General features: G+C 40.1%; 1 protein-coding gene and 1 long non-coding RNA gene across 3 annotated transcripts in view; one reads left to right on the top strand and one right to left on the bottom strand.

Annotated features, from left to right (window-relative positions):
- The window catches only part of DNAH11 (dynein axonemal heavy chain 11), a 371,336-nt gene that overhangs the window by 142,427 nt on the left and 207,937 nt on the right, over positions 1–20,972 (top strand). For both annotated transcript variants that reach the window (XM_070369750.1, XM_070369751.1), the window contains exons 34-39: positions 110–255; positions 5,258–5,374; positions 11,662–11,800; positions 16,677–16,769; positions 18,038–18,232; positions 19,058–19,135. In XM_070369750.1, the coding sequence (XP_070225851.1) occupies positions 110–255; positions 5,258–5,374; positions 11,662–11,800; positions 16,677–16,769; positions 18,038–18,232; positions 19,058–19,135 (768 nt within the window). The remainder of the gene's footprint in view (positions 1–109; positions 256–5,257; positions 5,375–11,661; positions 11,801–16,676; positions 16,770–18,037; positions 18,233–19,057; positions 19,136–20,972) is intronic.
- LOC138987643 (uncharacterized) lies at positions 244–11,217 on the bottom strand. Its single transcript, XR_011464031.1, has 3 exons — positions 11,139–11,217; positions 10,759–10,868; positions 244–350 (listed from the first exon to the last, which is right to left on the bottom strand). It is a non-coding gene; the product is annotated as an uncharacterized lncRNA (long non-coding RNA).

The following is a 20,972-nucleotide window of genomic DNA, read 5'->3' as shown; positions in this document are numbered from 1 at the left end:
ATAAAATGATACAGCCTAATAGTATTATTCCTCATCTGGAGTAATTCAAACTAATACCTTAAAACTCTTTTCTGTTTACAAATTCTTAATGCCTCACTCCATCGTTTAGTCCATAGGAAGTATCTATAAGGGACTGGTGCAGACAGGAGCCTGGGGCTGCTTTGACGAGTTCAATCGAATCTCTGTGGAAGTTCTGTCAGTGGTGTCGGTGCAAGTGAAAATGATACACGATGCCATCAGAAACAGGAAGGAGAGGTGAGTGGCATGTGGCTTCTTCCTGTTGTTCCAAGTAGAAAGAGCACCATGGAGCAATAGAGGAGGCCTTGTCTCCAGTCTCTGACGGCCTCTCCCTGTCCCATGAGATGGATAGAATGAGAGTGGCTGGTTAATTGTGAAGATTTATTTTGAATAACCCCCCATGTCTTTGCAGTGGTGTTTGAGTGTTGAATACAAGAAAGGTGTATCACATTACTTTAATTACTTAAAGAATAAACACCCTCTGCAACACTGAATCCTGTGATCAATTCTCACTCCTGATCTTACTTGACCTTCTGGCAGCGTCTGACACCATCTCTCCCTTCTACATGATACACTTTCTTCACATAGGTTCCAAGATCCCACATCCTCCGAGTTTTCCCTCATCCTCAGGGCTGCTCGTTTGCTGATTTCTTCCTGACTATAAAATGAGGGGAAGCATAGTATCCATCTCACAGATTATCGTGAGAATTACATGCAGAAACCTTGGGCAAGTGCCTGACGCATAGCACCATGTCAGTGTTGTTGCTCAGTTGCTCAGTCACGTCCAACTCTTTGTGACCCCATGGACTGCGCACGCCAGGCTTCCCTGTCCTTCACTATCTCCCAGAGTTTGCTCAAACTCATGTCCATTGCGGAGAAGGCAATGGCACCCCACTCCAGTACTCTTTCCTGGAACCTCCCATGGACGGAGGAGCCTGGTAGGCTGTGGTCCATGGGGTTGCTAAAAGTCGGACACGACTGAGCGACTTCACTTTCACTTTTCACTTTCATGCATTGGAGAAGGAAATGGCAACCCACTCCAGTGTTCTTGCCTGGAGAATCCCAGGGACGGTGGAGCCTGGTGGGCTGCCGTCTATGGGGTTGCACAGAGGCGGACATTACTGAAGCGACTTAGCAGCAGCAGCAGCATGTCCATTGAGTTGGTGATGCCATCCAGTCATCTCATTCTCTATCGCCCCTTTCTCTGCCTACCTTCAATCTTTCTTTGCATCAGGTGGCCAAAGTATTGGAGTTTCAGTATCAGTCCTTCAATAATTACTCAGGGTTGATTTTCCTTTAGGATTGACATTCCTTTAGGATGTCACAATCTTTGGGCCTCTTCTTTTCCCTGTCTCTATTCATTCCTTGATCACCTCATTTAGTCTCATGGCTTTCAATGCCATATCGATGGTGCTGGCTACTGGCTGCCCAGATCTCCTTTCTCTGATATCTAGACTTACATAGACAATGTCAGCAATTGTCTTGGGGCATCTTAGGACTCAATTTGAAGTCTCACTGGCCTGTCGTATTTAATAGATCCAAAGTCAAAATCTTGGTCCTTGAACTAACACCTATATTATTATCTGTCTTGTCCCAGTAGAATACACCCTCACATCTTCCAGTTATTTGGGTCAAATAGATCTAGAACCTAATCACTTCATAACTTGATGCCACACTCTGAGAGACAGAACATGAGTGGGACTTAGGGTTTGATGGATTTGTTTGGGAAATCAGTATTGCAGTACCCAATTATGGTTTTCTTCCTACCATTTGTTTGTATATATTGCCATCTCATGTATCTGGCCTACCCATTGATCCCCATTTTTAGGGTTTTTTGCTCAGCTAGCTGTTTTATCCATAAAAATGTCAGTCTGCCATCAGGGAAGGATCATCCAGTCCCTTGAAACTGTGAACCAATTACAGAACTTTCTAGTTATTTTAGATACATCTGAATATTTCTACCTTCTAGGGAAATTCTCAGTCCTGCCACATGGCTCTGGGAAAACAGCTTCCTGTGTTTACCACGTGTCTGCTGCCTTACCTGCCCCTGACCTAATGGTATGCTACAGAAGTGAGGTTATTCCCCTGTGATTTCCAGACATTTGATTTAGCGTTTAGTCAAAATCTCCTTATTTGATGTAACCCAGATGCCTTTGAGGCCATCCTTTCTTACAGGGAGTGAGATAACTGATCAGTGTAAGGACTTGTGAAAATTCCCAACCAGGGTCTCTGTGTGTGCATATATGTGAACTGATCATCCTCATGCTGGCCCATGTACAGACTGCTAGGTTCCTTCATGATTTCCTGAGTTCTATTACATTCTCTTTTCGTTTGAGGATTTAAGAGATGAGACCACGCCTCAGCCACAAAGCCTTCCAGCATCTTGCTGTGTCCCTCCAGCCCCCCACCCCGAGATCCCTGCCCTTGACACGTGGCTGTCCCTGCTCTGAGTGATGGCAGAGTGCTCAGCCACCCACCTGCCCTGCTGCCATAGCTGCCTGCCAGGCCCGTCTGCCTTCCCCAGCCTGACCCTCTGGGAATGAAGATTTCTCCATTCGTACCTTGACTATACACAGTCCACCTCTTCGTCCTTGTCTAGCATCTAAGAAACAATCCTAAAATTGGCATTCTCTTACCCTCTTGAATTTGATGATGGAGGCCCAGGTCCTTGGCCACTTCAGCCCCTCAGTTTCTCAACAAGAGAAAGCCTTATATGTGTTTAATTTGCTGCTGTTGGTTCTCAGTCGCCCAGTCATGTCTGACTGATTGCGACCCCATGGACTGCAGCACGCCAGACCTCCCTGTCCCTCACCATCTTCCGAAGTTTGCCCAAGTTCATGTCCACTGCACTGGTGATGCCATCCAGCCATCTCATCCTCTGTTGCCCTCTTCCCCTTCTGCTCTCAATCTTTCCCAGCATCAGGAACTTTTCCAGTGAGTCAGCTGTTCGTATCAGGTGACCAAAATACTGGAGCTTCAGCATCAGTCCTTCCAACAAGTATTCAGGGTTGATTTCCCTTAAGATTGACTGGTTGGATCTCCTTGCTGTCCAAGGGACTTGCAGAAGTCTTCTCCAGCACCACAGTTCAAGGGCATCAATTTTTGGTGTTCTGCCTTGTTTATGGTCCAGCTTTCACAGCCGTACGTGACCACTGGGAAGACCATTGCCTTGACTAAACAGACTTTTGTCGGTCCATTTCAGTAATGTCTCTGCTTTCCAACATGCTGTCTAGGTTCATCATAGCTTTTCTGCCAAGAGGCAATCATCTTCTGGTTTCATGGCTGCAGTCACCATCCTCAGTGATTTTAGAGCCCAGAAAGGGGAAATCTGTCACTAATTCACCTTTTCCCTTGTATTTGCCATGAGGTAATGGGGCCAGATGCCATTATCTTCGTTTTTTTAATATTTAGTTTTAAGCCAGCTCTTTCACACTCCTCCTTCAACCTCATGAAGAGGCTCTTTAGTTCCTCTTTGCTTCCTGCCATTAGAGTGGCATCATCCACATATCTGAGGTTGTTGATGTTTCTGTTCATGATGCTCTCACAGCAAGTATACTGGAGTGGGTTGCCATTCCCTCCCCCAGTGGAACTCTATGCATCTATGACCCATGCATCTTGGGTGGCTCTGCATGGCATGGCTCATAGCTTCACTGAGTCACACAAGCCCCTTTGCCACAAGACAGTGCTCCATGAAGGGGGTGTTTCGTTTACCCCCGTGTGAAAGTTCGCTTCTGCTTGTCCTTCCATTTAGTTCCTACAGGCCTTTATGTTCCATCTCCCTGGCCTTCAACAGCCTAATGGTCCTGTTAAAGCTTTCTGAACATAGCCATAGTTATAACTAACATCTGTTGAGTATTTACCATGCTCCAGGCAATGGCACCCCACTCCAGTACTCTTGCCTGGAAAATCCCATGGATGGAGGAGCCTGGAAGGCTGCAGTCCATGGTGTCGCTGAGGGTTGGACACGACTGAGTGACTTCACTTTCACTTTTCACTTTCATGCATTGGAGAAGGAAATGGCAACCCACTCCAGTGTTCTTGCCTGGAGAATCCCAGGGACGGGGCATCCTGGTGGGCTGTCATCTATGGGGTCGCACAGAGTCGGACACAACTGAAGTGACTGAGCAGCAGCAGGCGCTGTACAGTCTCCCCTAGTGGCTCAGTGGTCAGGAATCTGCCTGGCAATGCAGGACACATGGGTTCGATCCCTGGGTCGGGAGGATCCCCTGGAGGAGGAAATGGCAACCTACTCTAGCATTGTTGCCTGGGAAGTCCCATGAACAGAGGAGCCTGGCAGGCTACAGTCTATGAAGTCACCAGGAGTTGGACATGACTGAGCAGCTAAGCAGGCACGCACACACATGCAGACACTGTACTCTTAGCCATTTGTATACATAATCTCTTAATCATCATATAATCCAATAAACTGGATAATATTACTATTATCTTCCCCGCCTTTTGTATTAGATGAGGGAATGGAATATGCCTAAAGTGATATATCTGATCTCTGAATGCTCCCAATCTGGCCCCAGAGCTAGCTAAGCACCACGGTATTCAGTCATGTCTGACTCTGTGTGACCCCATGGACTGTAGCCCTCCACACCTCACTGTCCATGGGATTCTCCAGGCAAGAATACTTGAGTGAGTTGCCATGCCCTCCTCCAGGGGATCTTCCCAACCCAGGTTTCAAACCCACAATCTTTTATGTCTCCTGCTTTGGCAGGTGGGTTCTTTACCACTAGCACCACCTGGGAATCCCACCTCTCAATGGTGGTCAGTAGATATTTGTTGAATAAGTGGGAGGGAAGGAGAGATGGAGGGTGAGCACACGGACAAGGGAACGACTGAAAAAAGTCCCTCTCCTCTCTGAGCTGGACATTCTCTATCTGTACCACATCACATTCAAGAAATTGCAGCCCATGTTGAAGTCCAAGATGGCATCACCTTTCATTAACTGTTGAAGTAGTCAAGTCCTCATTTTTATATTCTAGCACACTGGCCATGCTAAAATACAAAGGAATATTTGCCATACTTGTAATTTCTTTGGGGGAAGGGAGTGTATTTTTAATAAACATGCTTCAAGATATTCAAAATATGTATGCTTATGAATTTTAAAGAAAATTACACAGCATAAACAGCTTCCTAATAATAATTTGCATTTTGCAGTGGTTTGCATTTGTCAATGTGCATTGATATTCAATGAACACATTTAATTCCATCAGCATTCTTCTTCTGGTAGATTTGTATTTCTTGGCGAAGCTATCATACTGAAGCCATCAGTCGGAATATTTATCACTATGAACCCAGGATATGCTGGTCGAACTGAATTACCAGAAAATCTCAAAGCTCTTTTCAGGCAAGTGTTATGCTTTGTGGTTTAGCATCTGGAGCGCTCATGCCACCTAACGTTGCTGGTTTGCACTGTTAAATGATTTGTTTTTACTCAAGAATTTCTATGGAAAACCCCTTATTGTTTCTTTGGGATCCCTTTATAGAGAGAACTTTCACCATGATAAATTAACTCTTGTGAAATATGAAACCAGACCTCAAAATTGTTACATAAAACTTACATGGTACATTGAACATTTAATACTAGCTCTTATTATATTTATAATAAAATGATTTTTATTATAAATATAATTTTGACAAAGTACAGACTATTTGGAAAATATGAAACTGAATAAAGAAAAAAATTACAATTTTATCACCTAGAAATATGATTGTTATATTTTTTCTAGTCTTATAATTCCTGTTTTATGAGTTTAAGTTATTAGATTAGGCATGATTTTCATTTAATTCTCATTTAATGTGTTGACATAAGTAGTTTGTCATATTACTGAAAATTCTTTAGAAATACCATTTCTTTGTAGCTCCAAAATGGTCACTCCCTTGGCTCATCCATAATCTTCTTAACCATTCCCTATTGTCTGACATGGAGGGCTTGTGTTTTTCTTTTCGGTTCTTTATGATCACAAAATAGCAGGCTGTAAACATCCCTTCACATGAAGCATTATCCTTATTTCAGCTTATTATCCAGAATAGATTTCTACATGTAGAATTACTTGGTGAATGGTTCAGGTCTTTACTGACAACCTGCTTTCCACACATACTCTGCCAGTTTATACACTTATGGCAATCTGTCAGAGAACTTGTGCTGTTGCGTCTGAACCCATTCCTTTTAACTCATGTTTTAAATCAGCTTTGTTTCCTGCGATAAAATGCACCCACCTGAGTATCACAAGCTGGAATCAAGATTGCTGGGAGAAATATCAATAACCTCAGGTATGCAGATGACACCACCCTTATGGCAGAAAGTGAAGAGGAACTCACAAGCCTCTTGATGAAAGTGAAAGTGGAAAGTGAAAAAGTTGGCTTAAAGCTTAACATTCAGAAAATGAAGATCATGGCATCCAGTCCCATCACTTCATGGGAAATAGATGGGGAAACAGTGGAAACAGTGTCAGACTTTATTTTTTGGGCTTCAAAATCACTGCAGATGGTGACTGCAGCCATGAAATTAAAAGATGCTTACTCCTTGAAAGGAAAGTTATGACCAACCTAGACAGCATATTCAAAAGCAGAGACATTACTTTGACAACAAAGGTCTGTCTAGTCAAGGCTATGGTTTTTCCTGTGGTCATGTATGGATGTGAGAGTTGGACTGTGAAGAAGGCTGAGCGTGGAAGAATTGATGCTTTTGAAGTATGGTGTTGGAGAAGACTCTTGAGAGTCCCTTGGACTGCAAGGAGATCAAACCAGTCCATTCTGAAGGAGATCAGCCCTGGGATTTCTTTGGAAGGAATGATGCTAAAGCTGAAACTCCAGTACTTTGGCCACCTCATGCAAAGAGTTGACTCATTGGAAAAGACTCTGATGCTAGGAGGGATTGAGGGCAGGAGGAGAAGGGGACAACAGAGGATGAGATGGCTGGATGGCATCACCCACTCAATGGATGTGAGTTTGAGTGAACTCTGGGAGTTGGTGATGGATAGGGAGGCCTGGCATGCTGCGATTCATGGGGTCGCAAAGAGTCGGACACGACTGAGCGACTGATCTGATCTGAAGTAGCCACTTGGTGGAAACATTACCACTGCAGTCAAAATGTGGAATGTTTCCTACACCCCTGGAAGTTCTCTTGTGCCTCTTTGAAGTTAATCCCCCATATCACAATGTCCTTTCTGTGACTAAAGGTTAAATTTGTCTTTCCTAAAGTTGATGGGGTCGATAAGAGTCGGACACGACTGAGCGACTTCACTTTCACTTTTCACTTTCACGCATTGGAGAAGGAAATGGCAACCCACTCCAGTGTTCTTGCCTGGAGAATCCCAGGCACAGGGAGCCTGGTGGGCTGCCGTCTATGGGGTCGCACAAAGTCGGACACGACTGAAGTGACTTAGCAGCAGCAGCAGCAGCAGAGTTGATGTAAATGAAACCATGCTGTATGTACTCATTTGTGTTGCCTTCTTTCCTCGAACATTATGATTTGGAGATTTATCAGAGTTATCCAGTGCATCAGTAGTTTGTTCTTTTTTGTTCCTAATGAGTATTCTATTGGAGAGGCATACTTCAGTTTGTTTATCTAGTCTCTGGTTGATGTATGTCTCCACTTTGGAACGATTATGAATAAAGCTGCTGTGAACATTCATGTACAGTCTTTGTGTGAATACATGTTTCTTTGGGGTAGATATCTATGAATGGAATTGGAAGTCAAATGGCAAATGTATGTTTGAGTTTATTAAAAGCTGCAAATCTGTTTTCTAAGATGGCTGTACCATTTTATACCCTCACCATCGATATAGAACAATTGTTCTACATTCTTGTTAAAACTTGATATTATCAGTCTTTTTAGTTTTAACCAACCTAATAAATAGGTGGTATATCCTTGTGGGTTTAACTTGCATTTCCATGATGGCTAATGATGCTGAGCATTTCTCCATGGACCTTACTGGCCATTCCCTACCCTCTTTGTGAAGTGCTGTATTCTGCACGCAATTTCTTTGTTGAATACACACATTGCAAGTATTTTCCCTCCATTTATGACTTGCTTTTTCATTTCTTAATGGTGTCCATCAAAAATAGAAGTTTTAATTTCAATGAAATATAATTTTTAATTTGTTTCATGGTTTTTAGAAATATCCTAGTTAAAACCATTTGACTCACCACAGGTTGCAAACTTTTTCCACTGTGTTTCTTTTAGATATATTTTTTTTAAGTTTGCATGTAACTCCCTTCTTTTTTGTTGATGTGTCAAACTGTATTCACTGTTCAGATACTACACAGTTATTCAGTGTTGCGTCCCTGAGATAAACTCCACCTGGTCAGGAGATATTATTTTATCTGTGTTATTGGATTCAATTTATCACTATTTTGTTGAGGATTTTAAAATCAATGCCATGAGGGATGTTGGTCTGTAGCATCCTTTCTTGTCATATCTTCATCTGGTTTTGGCACTCAGGTAATGCTGACCCCATGAATGACTTAACATATATTCCCTTCTCTATTTTCTTCAGAGTTTTGTTGGGTTGGTATTATTTATCCCCTATTTGATAGAATAAATCAGTGAGGTCTTACAAATACTTGGGCTTAGATTTTTCTTTGTTGGAATTGTTTTAGTGATCAGTTCAGTTTCTTTAATAGATACAGATTTTTTTTTCTTGAATTGTGATTTGCCCCATTTAAGGGATTTCTCCATGATATCTAAACTGTTGCATTTATTGGCATTAATTTGTCCCTAATAGTCTCTTATTATCTCTGGTGATGTCCTGAAATCCATGTCCGATAAGGGTAATTTGTATCTTATTTCCATTTGTTTCCTTGATGAGCTGGAGGCTTATCAGTTTTAGTTTTTAAAAGTTCTTCCATGGTTGTCAGATGTGTCTTTGTTCACAGTCTGCCTTCAAAATAATATACTACTTCACGCAGAACGGAAGAACCTCTAGTTTTTAGTGTGATTTCTTTGACTCTATCAAGCTTAAAATCTGCTTGTCCATCCATCTAGATGTTTAAGCATATTTCATTTGTATTTTCTTTTAATTTTTGGAGTATGACTTTTTAAATGTACTTCATCTATTAAGGTCTTATTTTGTAGGTAACATGAAATGAGTATTTAAACAGAATTCTTTTCCCTATTATTCAATTTTTCTAATACCCTTTAGTGAATGTCTTTGTTTTCTCATATAGTAGCTTTCTCTCCAGCAATTTTATAATGCAATTTAATGCAATAGCAATTTTATAATGTCTCTTTTTCCTTGAAAAAAAATTCTAGAGCATAACTGTCCTGGAAATAAATGTAATAATTGCAGAGTATTTCCATTTGAAAATTGTAGATCTCTCCAGTTTTTTTACATTTGTATTCCAGTTCATCTTGTACAGGTTTTCATTTGGGTCTTAAAATTTGGAAATCATTTTGTGAATTCTTCATAAATTTGGCTTAAATAAGTGCAGCATCATTTGTGTATGGGACAAGTATTGATCTCAGCAAAGTGTGAAGGACGATTGGGTGATGCCTGTAGTATTCATGAGTGGAGGCAGCATGCCTGAGCCTTAAGTATCGTGGCTCCACTCCTTACCCAGCCTGTGGCCTAAGTCGTGCGCTTGTACTGCTCAGAACCCTAGTTTGCACCTCAGTAAAGTACAGACAAGAACAGTTGAGAGGATTAAGTGAGAAAGTACAGAAAAGCTATAGTGCCCCTTATGGTATGCAAAATACTCATTGAGTATTAGTTGGAAATATTTATGGAAGTACCAGTTAAGCTAATTTGCTAGCCTTTTCTGTCCTATATTTACTTAGAAACGGTGGGGAAAATTGTGGGGCTACTTTAGGTAGAAGTAGTTGATAACATAGATCCAGAGAGACTCGGGAATTTTTAGGATGAAAAATTAGACATGTAACACAGTAGACCATAATAATGCTTATAAAAACAGATGATGGTGGGAATGCAAACTAGTACAGCCACTATGGAGAACAGTGTGGAGATTCCTTAAAAAACTGGAAATAGAACTGCCTTATGATCCAACAATCCCACTGCTGGGCATACACACTGAGGAAACCAGAAGGGAAAGAGACACGTGTACTCCAATGTTCATCGCAGCACTGTTTATAATAGCCAGGACATGGAAGCAACCTAGATGTCCATCAGCAGATGAATGGATAAGAAAGCTGTGGTACATATACCCAATGGAGTATTACTCAGCCATTAAAAAGAATTCATTTGAATCAGTTCTAATGAGATGGATGAAACTGGAGCCTATTATACAGAGTGAAGTAAGCCAGAAAGAAAAACACCAATACAGTATACTAATGCATATATATGGAATTTAGAAAGATGGTAACAATAACCCGGTGTACGAGACAGCAAAAGAGACACAGATGTATAGATCAGTCTTATGGACTCTGTGGGAGAGGGAGAGGGTGGGGAGATTTGGGAGAATGGCATTGAAACCTGTATAATATCATGTATGAAACGAGTCACCAGTCCAGGTTCGATGCACGATACTGGATGCTTGGGGCTGGTGCACTGGGACGACCCAGAGGGATGGTATGGGGAGGGGGGAGGGAGGAGGGTTCAGGATGGGGAACACAGGTATACCTGTGGTGGATTCATTTCGATATTTGGCAAAACTAATACAATATTGTAAAGTTTAAAAATAAAATTAAAAAAAAAACAGATGAGTAAATATGACTGGGATATATGCTATAAAATACATGCTTTAAAAAGTCTAAGATTCAGGCTTACTTACCTATTTACTCTGGCTCCTTCTTGGCATTGAACTTCAGTTGAGTGGAATTTTTTCAAATGTTGCTTTTAATGGCAGTTGTCTTGTGAGGACTTTCTGAAAGTCCCCCCACCCTCAAAAAGAATTTGAAAGTTATTTTTCGGTAAGTTTTCATCTTAAAAATCTAGTCAAGCTGGCCACAAGCAGTGTTGGAAATGACTGGTGTAAGCTTGAGAGAGCTGATGATTAACTTGTCATGAATTTTGTGAGGTGGTTGTTCAGTACAGATACTAATAAAAAGCTAAATTATGTAAACTTTTGACTAACGTCTTTGAAAGACAAAGGTGATAAGCATGCAAATTCATGATTTCCTAATTAGTTTCCTCTGTTTTAGTAACACTTACGCTTTTAGGTCACTTCGTGTCTGTTGTGTGTGTATGGTGGCGTGCAAGCTTGTTTCGTGCTAGCTCCACGTTCAGCGATGCTATGCTGGTAGATGACATCAGCCATGGTGGAAGTACTGATTCCTTGAAAGTCAGCAAGTGCTATTTTTGGATAGACAGTTGTTAACTGTTTACCAGCACAGCACTGGCCACAGATGAAGGCTGACCTCTAGCACAAAACATCACTTACCTTTCTGCAGTGACAACTTACAATGGAAGTGTACTGATGTACCCACAGATTTCCCTTCAACTCCTACACGTGTACTTCTGACATTTTCAGATTTTCCACCTTTGTCTATGTATCCAGTAGCTCCTGGGCATTTTTTAGTTGAAATGAAGGGTCTTGTTAGCCGTGATTGACAGAGGTAATTGTGACCTGCTTGGGAATGGCTAGAATGTGGGTATGCATTAATCACTTGGTTTCAGCAATTTGTACTTATTTCCTTATCACATTTTAAAACAAAATTTCATATTTACTTTGTAGACCCTGTGCCATGGTGGCCCCAGACATCGAGCTAATCTGTGAAATCCTGTTAGTTGCTGAGGGTTTTGTGGATGCACGCTCATTAGCCCGCAAATTTATCACATTGTACACACTCTGCCAGGAGCTCCTGTCCAAGCAGGTGAGGGTCTTTTGTTGCTTTTTCCCGGTTGTTACACCCCATTAAAACAACTTCTGAAGTATGGATGCTGGGTAATTTATCACTGATATTACAGTTAGACATTTAGGAATAATTTTATATTTTCCCTTAAATTTTGAAAATCTATGCTTTACAGTTCTTCATTTAAAAAAAATTAAACACATGAGACAAATTTGAGTTTTACCAATGGGCTTTTATCAATGGGCTTTTTGTGTTATCAAAGTTTTATCAACACAAAAAACAAATGTGATTGTTTTTAAATGTAATCAGAGTTTTATGATGCCTCTCTTTCTTGGTGGGAATGTTATTGTCCAGGGAAAGATGGTGGGAGTGTTCATAAGACCCAGGGAAAGCTGATTTTCTGAAGAACCCTCAAGAAATGTTAGAGTTTCTCATTTTGTTGGTTGTTCTTTCTTTGAAGGTAGAGTTGTTTTTTTGTGTTTATTTTTGCTCTGCAATTCCCTAGTCTCTGAAATGGGCCAAATTAATGTATACTTTATTCTCCAGTCAGTAGCTTCTTGCTGTTTCATTGAATCTGCTGATGGGTTTAAAAAAATGGCATCTATATGAGCATCACCATTTTTAAATTTAGCTTTGTGGTCACCTCTAACTTCAGTCTTTTGGTGACCTTTTGTTAATTCCTAGTGACGTTATTTTGCAGTTTTTTCAGGGTGTAAGTATTAAGTATTAAAATATTTAATATATTAAAATATTAATATATTAAAAAGTAAGTATTAAAATATCACAGTTACAGCCATACACTTACTTATACTGTCAGATACACTCATGTAAAATTACCCATTGTTGGGATGAAATTTAAAATCTGAGAGGCAAATGCGTGTGGAAAATGTTGATGACAGTGTTATATGAAGTGAAGTAGTATACCAAACTGTAGATGTGATCTATAACTCGAGTGTGTTTTATAAGTTATATTGTGTGTTTTACGTATAAAGTGACTGGAAAATACATTGTGACTTTTAACATTTGTTTCTGGGTAATAAGATTGTATTTTAGAATTTTTCCTTATTGTTTGTAATGATATATGTATTTTTTTCAATGAAACCATTTTAGTTTTATAATGGAAAAGCATCAGAAGAAAGCAGTGTTACTGGATCCAGGATACATGTAGTCACAATCATACTGCATTCCCAGTACCATACTTAAACATTTAGTGAGCATTTACTGTACTCAGGTAATGAATTTATTGCTGCTGATGATGAAGGGGGTGAACACAGAACAAATGAAACACTCAGATTTCTGTCTTAAAAAGATCTATTTAGGAGATGTAGTACACATGACATGAAATTTAGAAAGAAATGGAGGATGAAAAAAACGTATCATAGTTTCAAGAAAAAAGGAACCAGTATTTACGGAACAGGGACCGTGTGTTATCTTTATTATCTTGATGAAAACACTATGAGCTTCAGATGAGGAAACTGAGTCAATTCCCTATCTGAAGCTCATGAGTAGTAAGTGGTGGGAACATGATTTGAATTCAGTCCTTTCTATTCCTTTCTAGGACACCAGCAGCCAGTTACAGGAGGAAGATGCTGGGAGTAAAGGCAGAACAGGCAAGGAAAGAGTTTTCCAACTCAGAGAAGCCTCAGGGAGGAAATGAGGGGGAAGAAATTCATCCAGGACAGAAAAGCTGAGTTAGGGACACAGTCCTGATAGTTTTCTAAGCTGTAGGAATGAATTTTAGAAACATCAGTGGACATTTTTGACCAAAGGAATAACATAATGAAAATGGTGAAAATTATTTTAACACTTGTTTGCACTGTTTAAATGTTTAGGCGTTTCATCAAGTCGCCTTTAAAAAAAAAAATTGAAATATAGTTGATTTACAGTGTTGAGTTACTGCTGTACAGAAGTGATTCAGTTATACAGACAAGCACACACACGTGTATATGTAATCTTTTTCATATTTTTTCCATTATAGGTTATTAAAGGATGTTGATTATAGTTGTCTGTACTACAGTAGGACCTTGTTGCTTATCTGTTTGATATGTAGTAATTTGTGTCTGCTAATCTCAACTCCTGATTTACACTTCCCCCTCCACCCCTTTCCCTTTGGTAACTGTAGGTTTGTTTTCTATGTCTGTGAGTCTGTTTCTGCTTTATAAATAAGTTTGTTTGTGTCATATTTTAGATTCAACAGGTAAATGACATCCTGTGAGATTTGTTTTTCTTTGAGTTACTTCACTTAGTATGATAATCTCTAAGACCATACATGTTGCTGCAAATGGCATTATTTCATTATTTTTTATGGCTGAAGTATTCCATTATATAAATGTATGTACACATCTTCTTTATCCACTCTTCTGTCAGTGGATAGTCAGTCTGCTTCCTGTATTTGTTATTGTAAATAGTACTGCTGTGAAGTACTAGTATCTTTGTATCTTTCATACATTCTCTTCTTTAATAGTTTTACTGCAGTGAGTTACCCCCTCCCCAATCTCTTGTGGCCTCCAAATGTTGGCTCTTCCCCCTTCCTTCCCTCCCCAAGCCCTAGTTCTTTCTATATCAGTGGCTTTGAAATGATTTTTGCTGTGACCCACAGTAAGACATACTTTTTTCTGTGGAGACTCAGTATACACATATGCGCATACACACACGCACCCAGATAACAACCGAAAGAGAAATCTTCACCAAGCACTTCGTACCGTTACTGTTTGCAGTGCACTGTGGTATTTTCCATTGCATTATTTTCTATTTTAATACCAACAAAAATGATGGTTAAGACCCACTACAACGATTTTATTATCTACTAATGGATTGAAGGGCATATTTATACTTACATGTGTTGCTCCACTGCTCACAAGGCAATGACTGGTTTTACTTCCAACAACCTTGTAACGTGGGTGAATACTTCCATCTGCCTTTTCATAGATGATGATAGTAAGACTTGGAAAGTTAAATGACTTTACCTCAGGCATAGCCAGGAGACATTAGAGAGAAGGGCTGTTTCTGTGTGGTTGTAGATAGAAGGCCGTTTATACACAACCTCTCAGTTGATGCAGAGTGTCTTCCCTGAGGCCCCTGCTCTGTGCAGTGCACCACGCTAGGGCCTAGAAGGCAAAAAATCAACACGGGGTCTGTGCTCCAGGAGCTCGGAGCCTGTGAAGAAATCTTGGGCAGAGACAATGTAAAAGTTTCAAAGAGGTATCAGTTTAATCATTGAACGTATTTTAAAAATATTTTATTGGGGTAAAGTTGGTTTACAATGTTGTGTTGATTTCAGGTGTACAGCAAAATGAATCTGTTATATCCACTCCTTTTTAGATTCTTTTCCCATATAGGTCATATAGAGTATTGTGTAGAGTTCTCTGGGCTGTACAGTAGGTCCTTATTAGTTATCTGTTTTATATACAGTAGTGTATATGTCTATCTCAGTCTCCCGATTTATCCCTCCTCCCCTCTTTACCTGCAGGTAACATTATATAACTTATATGTGGAATCTAAAAAAGGGTTCAAATGAACTTATCTACAAAATAGAAATAAAGTTACAGATATAGAAAACAAACTTAGAGCTACCAGGGGGTAAGGTGGCTGGATGGATAAATTGGAAGACTGGGATTGACATATATATGCTGCTACTGCTAAGTCGCTTCAGTCGTGTCCAACTCTGTGCAACCCCATAGATGGCAGCCCACCAGGTTCTGCCGTCCCTGGGATTCTCCAGGCAAGAACACTGGAGTGGGTTGCCATTTCCTTCTCCAGTGCATGAAAGTGAAAAGTAAAAGTGAAGTCGCTCAGTCATGTCTGACTCTTTGAGACCCCATGGACTGAAGCCTACCAGGCTCCTCTGTCCATGGGATTTTCCAGGCAAGAGTCCTGGAGTGGGTTGCCATTGCCTTCTCCATATATATGCTGCTGCTGCTGCTGCTGCTAAGTCACTTCAGTCGTGTCCGACTCTGGGCGACCCCATAGACAGCAGCCCACCAGGCTCCCCCGTCCCTGGGATTCTCCAGGCAAGAATACTGGAGTAGGTTGCCATTTCCTTCTCCAATATATATATGCTACTACATATAAAATAGGTACTACATATAAAATAGGTAACTAATAAGGACCTGCTGTGTGTTGTTGTTGTTTAATTGCTGAGTCATGTCCAACTCTTTGTGATCCCATGGAGAGTAGCTCGCCAGGCTCCTCTGTCCATGGGATTTTCCACTGGAGTGAGTCACCATTTCCTTCTTCAGAGGATCTTCCCCACACAGGGATCAAACCTGAGTCTTCTGCACTGCAGGCAGATTCTTTACCACTGAGCCACCAAATAAGTACACACAGGAAACTCTACTCAATACTCTGTAATGATCTATATGGGAAAATAATCTTAAAAAGAGTAGGAACATGTATATGTGTAATTGAGTCATTCTGTTGTATGCTTGAAACTAACACAACATTGTAAATCAACTGTACTCCAATAAAATTTTTTTGTAGAGAGAGAGTAATGAGGGAGATTAGAGATCCAGGGCCAGGAGGAGATAGAATAGCAGGGCTCTAGGTGGACAAGAGGAGTGTGCTTGTGGTTGGAGGTAAAACATGGGAGTAATTGTACCCCTGAGTTGCCAAGTTTATTGAGAGAACAGAGGGAGGCAGGCAAGTGGAGCCTTGGGCGAATACTGCAGCTAAACACCATGGAAAGAAGAGATTTGCTGACAGAGGCAAAGAATCGGGCAAAAGAAGCCGGACAGTGAAGGGACATGATTTTTTAAATTTCAAGGAGGGGATAAAAATATTACTTTACATTGTCAAGACACGTGTTTAAGTGAATTCTTTTAGGCTTAAGCTCTTCTGGAATGGAAATCTGAGTCCCTCATAAAATTTTTGAAAGAATGTATCTGTGTTTTGATTTTAGGATCATTATGATTGGGGACTTCGTGCTATTAAATCTGTCTTGGTTGTAGCTGGCTCCCTGAAACGAGGAGATAAAAATAGACCTGAAGATCAGGTACTGCAGTGCTAATATGATTTTGTTGAGTGAATAACTAAATGGCTTCATACAAAGAAAAGTGTATGTATGGATGGTGGGTTATACATATCACAACTTTAAAAAAGGATCACATCTATTTTTAATACAGGCTATTTTAAGGACTGACATTTCTTGCATTATACAAGACCACAAGAATTTTGGAGTAAAAGGATATGAATCTATGAAAGAAAATGTGATTTTATAAGTGCTTTTGAAATACCAGCCACAAAAAGTATTTGAACAGTCATAAATAATTCAGTAATTGCTGTTTGATTTTCTCTGAGGAGCATTTAGAAAATCTTATTGAGTTGGGATATTAATCCTAAAAATGTCAATGAAGACATAATCTAATGGAAGAAAGTATGTTCATTTCATGGGATGAACAGGAAGAAAGCAACAGGAAGGATGCTTGCCCGACACCAGTGAAATACTTAACTGGTTATTTAGAGAAACAAGGGGATGTTCCAGTCTCCTTCATGGGGAAAAACAATAACATCCACATTGTGCATTTTTCTCTATTAAACAAGTGGTGAGAGTAATTGATATATAGCCTTTGTGTAGATGCAGTATGTCTTGCAATTTTGAAAAAAGGTCTATTCCTTTGAGTTTCTTTTCACGTTAAGGGATATTTATCCTGTGAATTTCTACTTTTTTTTTTTCCAATCTTTCTCTTCCTCTCAGTCACAATTCATGATTGGGTCAAGATTGTCATTTGTTTGTTTTCTTGCTATATTTTTATTTTTGTTGGGACACTTACCTCTTTGTGTGAAAGTCATCCTGATGTTCAAATTACTGCTTTTAATATCTAAAGCTGTCTTTGGTTTTCAACCAATACAGAACGAAAACCCAAGCTAAAAATGGGTGGAATTGATCATTCTGAGATTTTCAGAGTATTTTGAATAAAATGATCTGATGGGACTGGTGAATTTATATCCTGGAGTTTGAGGATTACAGAGAGAAGCATCTCAGACCTTATCTTAAGATCCAGACATTATAAAGGAAGGGACAGGGCCCCTTGGCTGGCTTTAGTCTGAGGTTACCCATGGTATGAGCAGAGTTCTCTCCTGTTCTGATACGTGACCTTGTAAGCAGTTACCCTCCCTGTAGATAGAATGCCATTCTAATAGAGAACAGGATCTATCTCATGAAATAGATATGAAAATTAAAAATAACATCTTTAGCTGTTGATGTGCTTATTAGATCTCGTATCAGCTTTTTTATGAAAACTTTTCTGTCTTCCTTTCTAGGTACTCATGAGAGCATTAAGGGACTTCAATATGCCTAAAATAGTGACTGATGACACCTCTGCGTTTTTGGGCCTCATTGGTGACCTGTTTCCATCCTTGGATGTGCCCCGGAGGAGAGCACCCCACTTTGAACAGATGGTCAGGCAGTCCACTGTGGAGCTCCGCCTGCAGCCTGAGGAAAGCTTCATCCTCAAAGTAAAAGGAGAGTTCCCTTGTCACGCAGCCCTTGGGATATTCAATGCCCATAACTGCAGTGATGTGATACTCAGCCAAAACATCACCTTACATATTCCACTGACCTTAAGATGCTCTTGATACATACTTTACAGCATTCTAATATGGAAGTCTTTAGTAAAGTAAATATAAATATTGTCCCATTTGTGAGAAGGTGAACATATACAGATATGATTAAGTCATGGTTTTCAATATGAACAGACTTTTCATTAGTTTATCTTGATGTGCAGCAAAAATTAATTTTGCTATCTTTTCTCTCCATCTTAAGAAAGGGTAGAAGTAATAAAATCATTAGCACATGTTTATAAGCGGGGAGAAACGTCCATATGTATGACATCATCTGACTTCTCAAAGGCTTGTGCATGTGCTTGCTCATTTGGCATATAGTGAATATACATGAGTGTTAAAATACATAAAGGGCATCTGTTTTCGATGCTTCAGAGGATATGTGATTAGGTATAGATGATATTAGCCGTATACTGTTTCTGGTCACAGTTCATGAATGTTACTGATTTTCAGACTCAGTCCTGCCATGTACCAAGTACTTCTATACGTCACTTCTGCCTGTGCCCGTGACTCATTAACTAATGGTTGTTCTTCATTCTCATCCTCGTATTCTACATTGGGAGATCTGGGAGAAACTATACTTTGCACTTGTTATCTCTGAATTCTCCCGGAATATAATGCTGCTGGTGGGGTCTGGCTTGAGTTGTAAGAAAAGAACTTGGCAAAAATGGGTAGATTTTTTTTTTAAAGGAAACTAGTGTCTGGTTGTTCGGTCTGTAGGTTGTTCAGCTTGAGGAGCTGTTGGCTGTGCGACACTCTGTCTTCGTCGTTGGAAATGCAGGCACAGGGAAGAGTAAGGTATGGTAAACACCTGTGAGCCTTGAACAAAACTGGCATAAGCGTGGGGCCGACATTCAGTCCTACTTGAGAGTTCCCTTCAGTGAATTTGCTCATAATTTGAAGTTAGAATCTGAGACTCTGTATTGCTCTCTGATCAATTGATATTCTTTTTCTTTATAATGAGGACAAGGAAAGAGGAATTAGTAGAACACTGCACTCAAGGAAAGTAAATGAAGGAAGACTGGGCTTTCCACGTGAGATAGCATCCTATTCACACATTTAGATGTATGCCCACCTGTCTTACGCATCTTTCAGTAATATACCTGAATTATTTTATCCAAAGTAGATATATTGAGAGACTCTAGAATAAGATACCCAGATTACAAGATTGGTTTTGCCCTACCCACATTTGTCAAAACTATTTTCTGATCTTTTCCAAGTTATCCTAGTTTCTCCTTTCCATATCACTGAGAAAAACCCAAATAGTTTTCTTCAGTGTCACTCTCTAGAGGCCAAAGCAGAACTTGAAAAGCAACGGAGGAAGCAGAAGCCACGTCTGTGAGGCACCTGTTATGTGCCGTGCCAGGTGCACGATGTGTGGTTTACTCTGTACAATGATGAGAGTCCACGGCTGCTGTTATCCCCATTTCTAGTTCACTGCTTGATTTTGTTTGGTCTTAGAGTCCTGGAAACATACTTTTTTGCTTGGCAGACGGTATAGGCAGAACTGCATGTGTTTTCATTGAGGGTGCTTGGGTAGAAACGTATTTAGTAACGGGAGACTAAAAATAAGTGTCGTGCGCACATGAGGCTTCAGGGCGTGGATGTCTACAGAACTTGCCAATGTTTAGATCAGAACTCAAAGTGGTACGCTTGGAAAGGGAGGCCCGGGATAGGGCTTTTTTCTAGTGAAAAATGTAATATTTGAAATATTAAAGTAGATAACTAACTGATAGACCTGTAATTATTTTGTTAGAGTAAGTTTCAGATATGGGCTATGGTGAAAGGAAGGATAAAATTAAATTCTATCATTTTCAGTAGATTAATGGTTTCTAAAAATAGAAGCTTAATATTCCTAAGACATTCAATTTCTTTCATCCAGTCTTCACTGATTCTGTTTCTGTTCTATTCAACCTTTACTTAAGCTGATAGAACTAGAGCACCAAAACTTGGGGCCATATTATTTAGCAACATAGTATTCTAAGTATTTGGCAATTGTTTGTCAGCCCTTTAAACCCGTGAGCAAAAAGGATAGTTGGCTCAATACTTGGCTTAAGGCATCAGTTCGTTAAACAGATAAGTATTAAGTGCAGATTTTATTTTCTCAGTCTCCAAAATCACTGTGGACAGTGACTGCAGCCGTGAAATTTAAAGATGCTTGCTCCTTGGAAGGAAAACTATGACAAACCTAGGCATATTAAAAAGCAGAGACATCAGTTTGCCAACAAAGGTCCATATAGTCAAAGCTATGGTTTTTCCAGTAGTCATGTATGGATGTGAGAGTTGGACCATGAAGAAGGCTGAGCACCGAAGAATTGATGCTTTTGAACTGTGGTGTTGGAGAAGACACTTGAGAGTCCCTTGGACTTCAAGGAGATCCAACCGTCCATCCTGAAGGAAATCAACCCTGAATATTCATTGGAAAGACTGAAATGCTGAAGCTAAAGCTTCACTACTTTGACCACCTGATACAGAGAGCCAACTCACTGGAAAAGACGCTGATGCTGGGAATGATTGAAGGCTGGAGGAGAAGGGACAACAGAGGATGGGGAAGTTGGATGGCATGACTGAGTCAATGGACATGAGTTTGAGCAAATTCCAGGAGATAGTGAAGGATAGGAAAGCCTGGCATACT

This window comes from Bos mutus, chromosome 4 (genome assembly GCF_027580195.1).
Source record: "Bos mutus isolate GX-2022 chromosome 4, NWIPB_WYAK_1.1, whole genome shotgun sequence".
NCBI lineage: Eukaryota > Metazoa > Chordata > Mammalia > Artiodactyla > Bovidae > Bos > Bos mutus.
The sequence above is the reverse complement of the archived record's forward strand: the minus strand, read 5'-3'. Positions and strand labels throughout refer to the sequence as shown.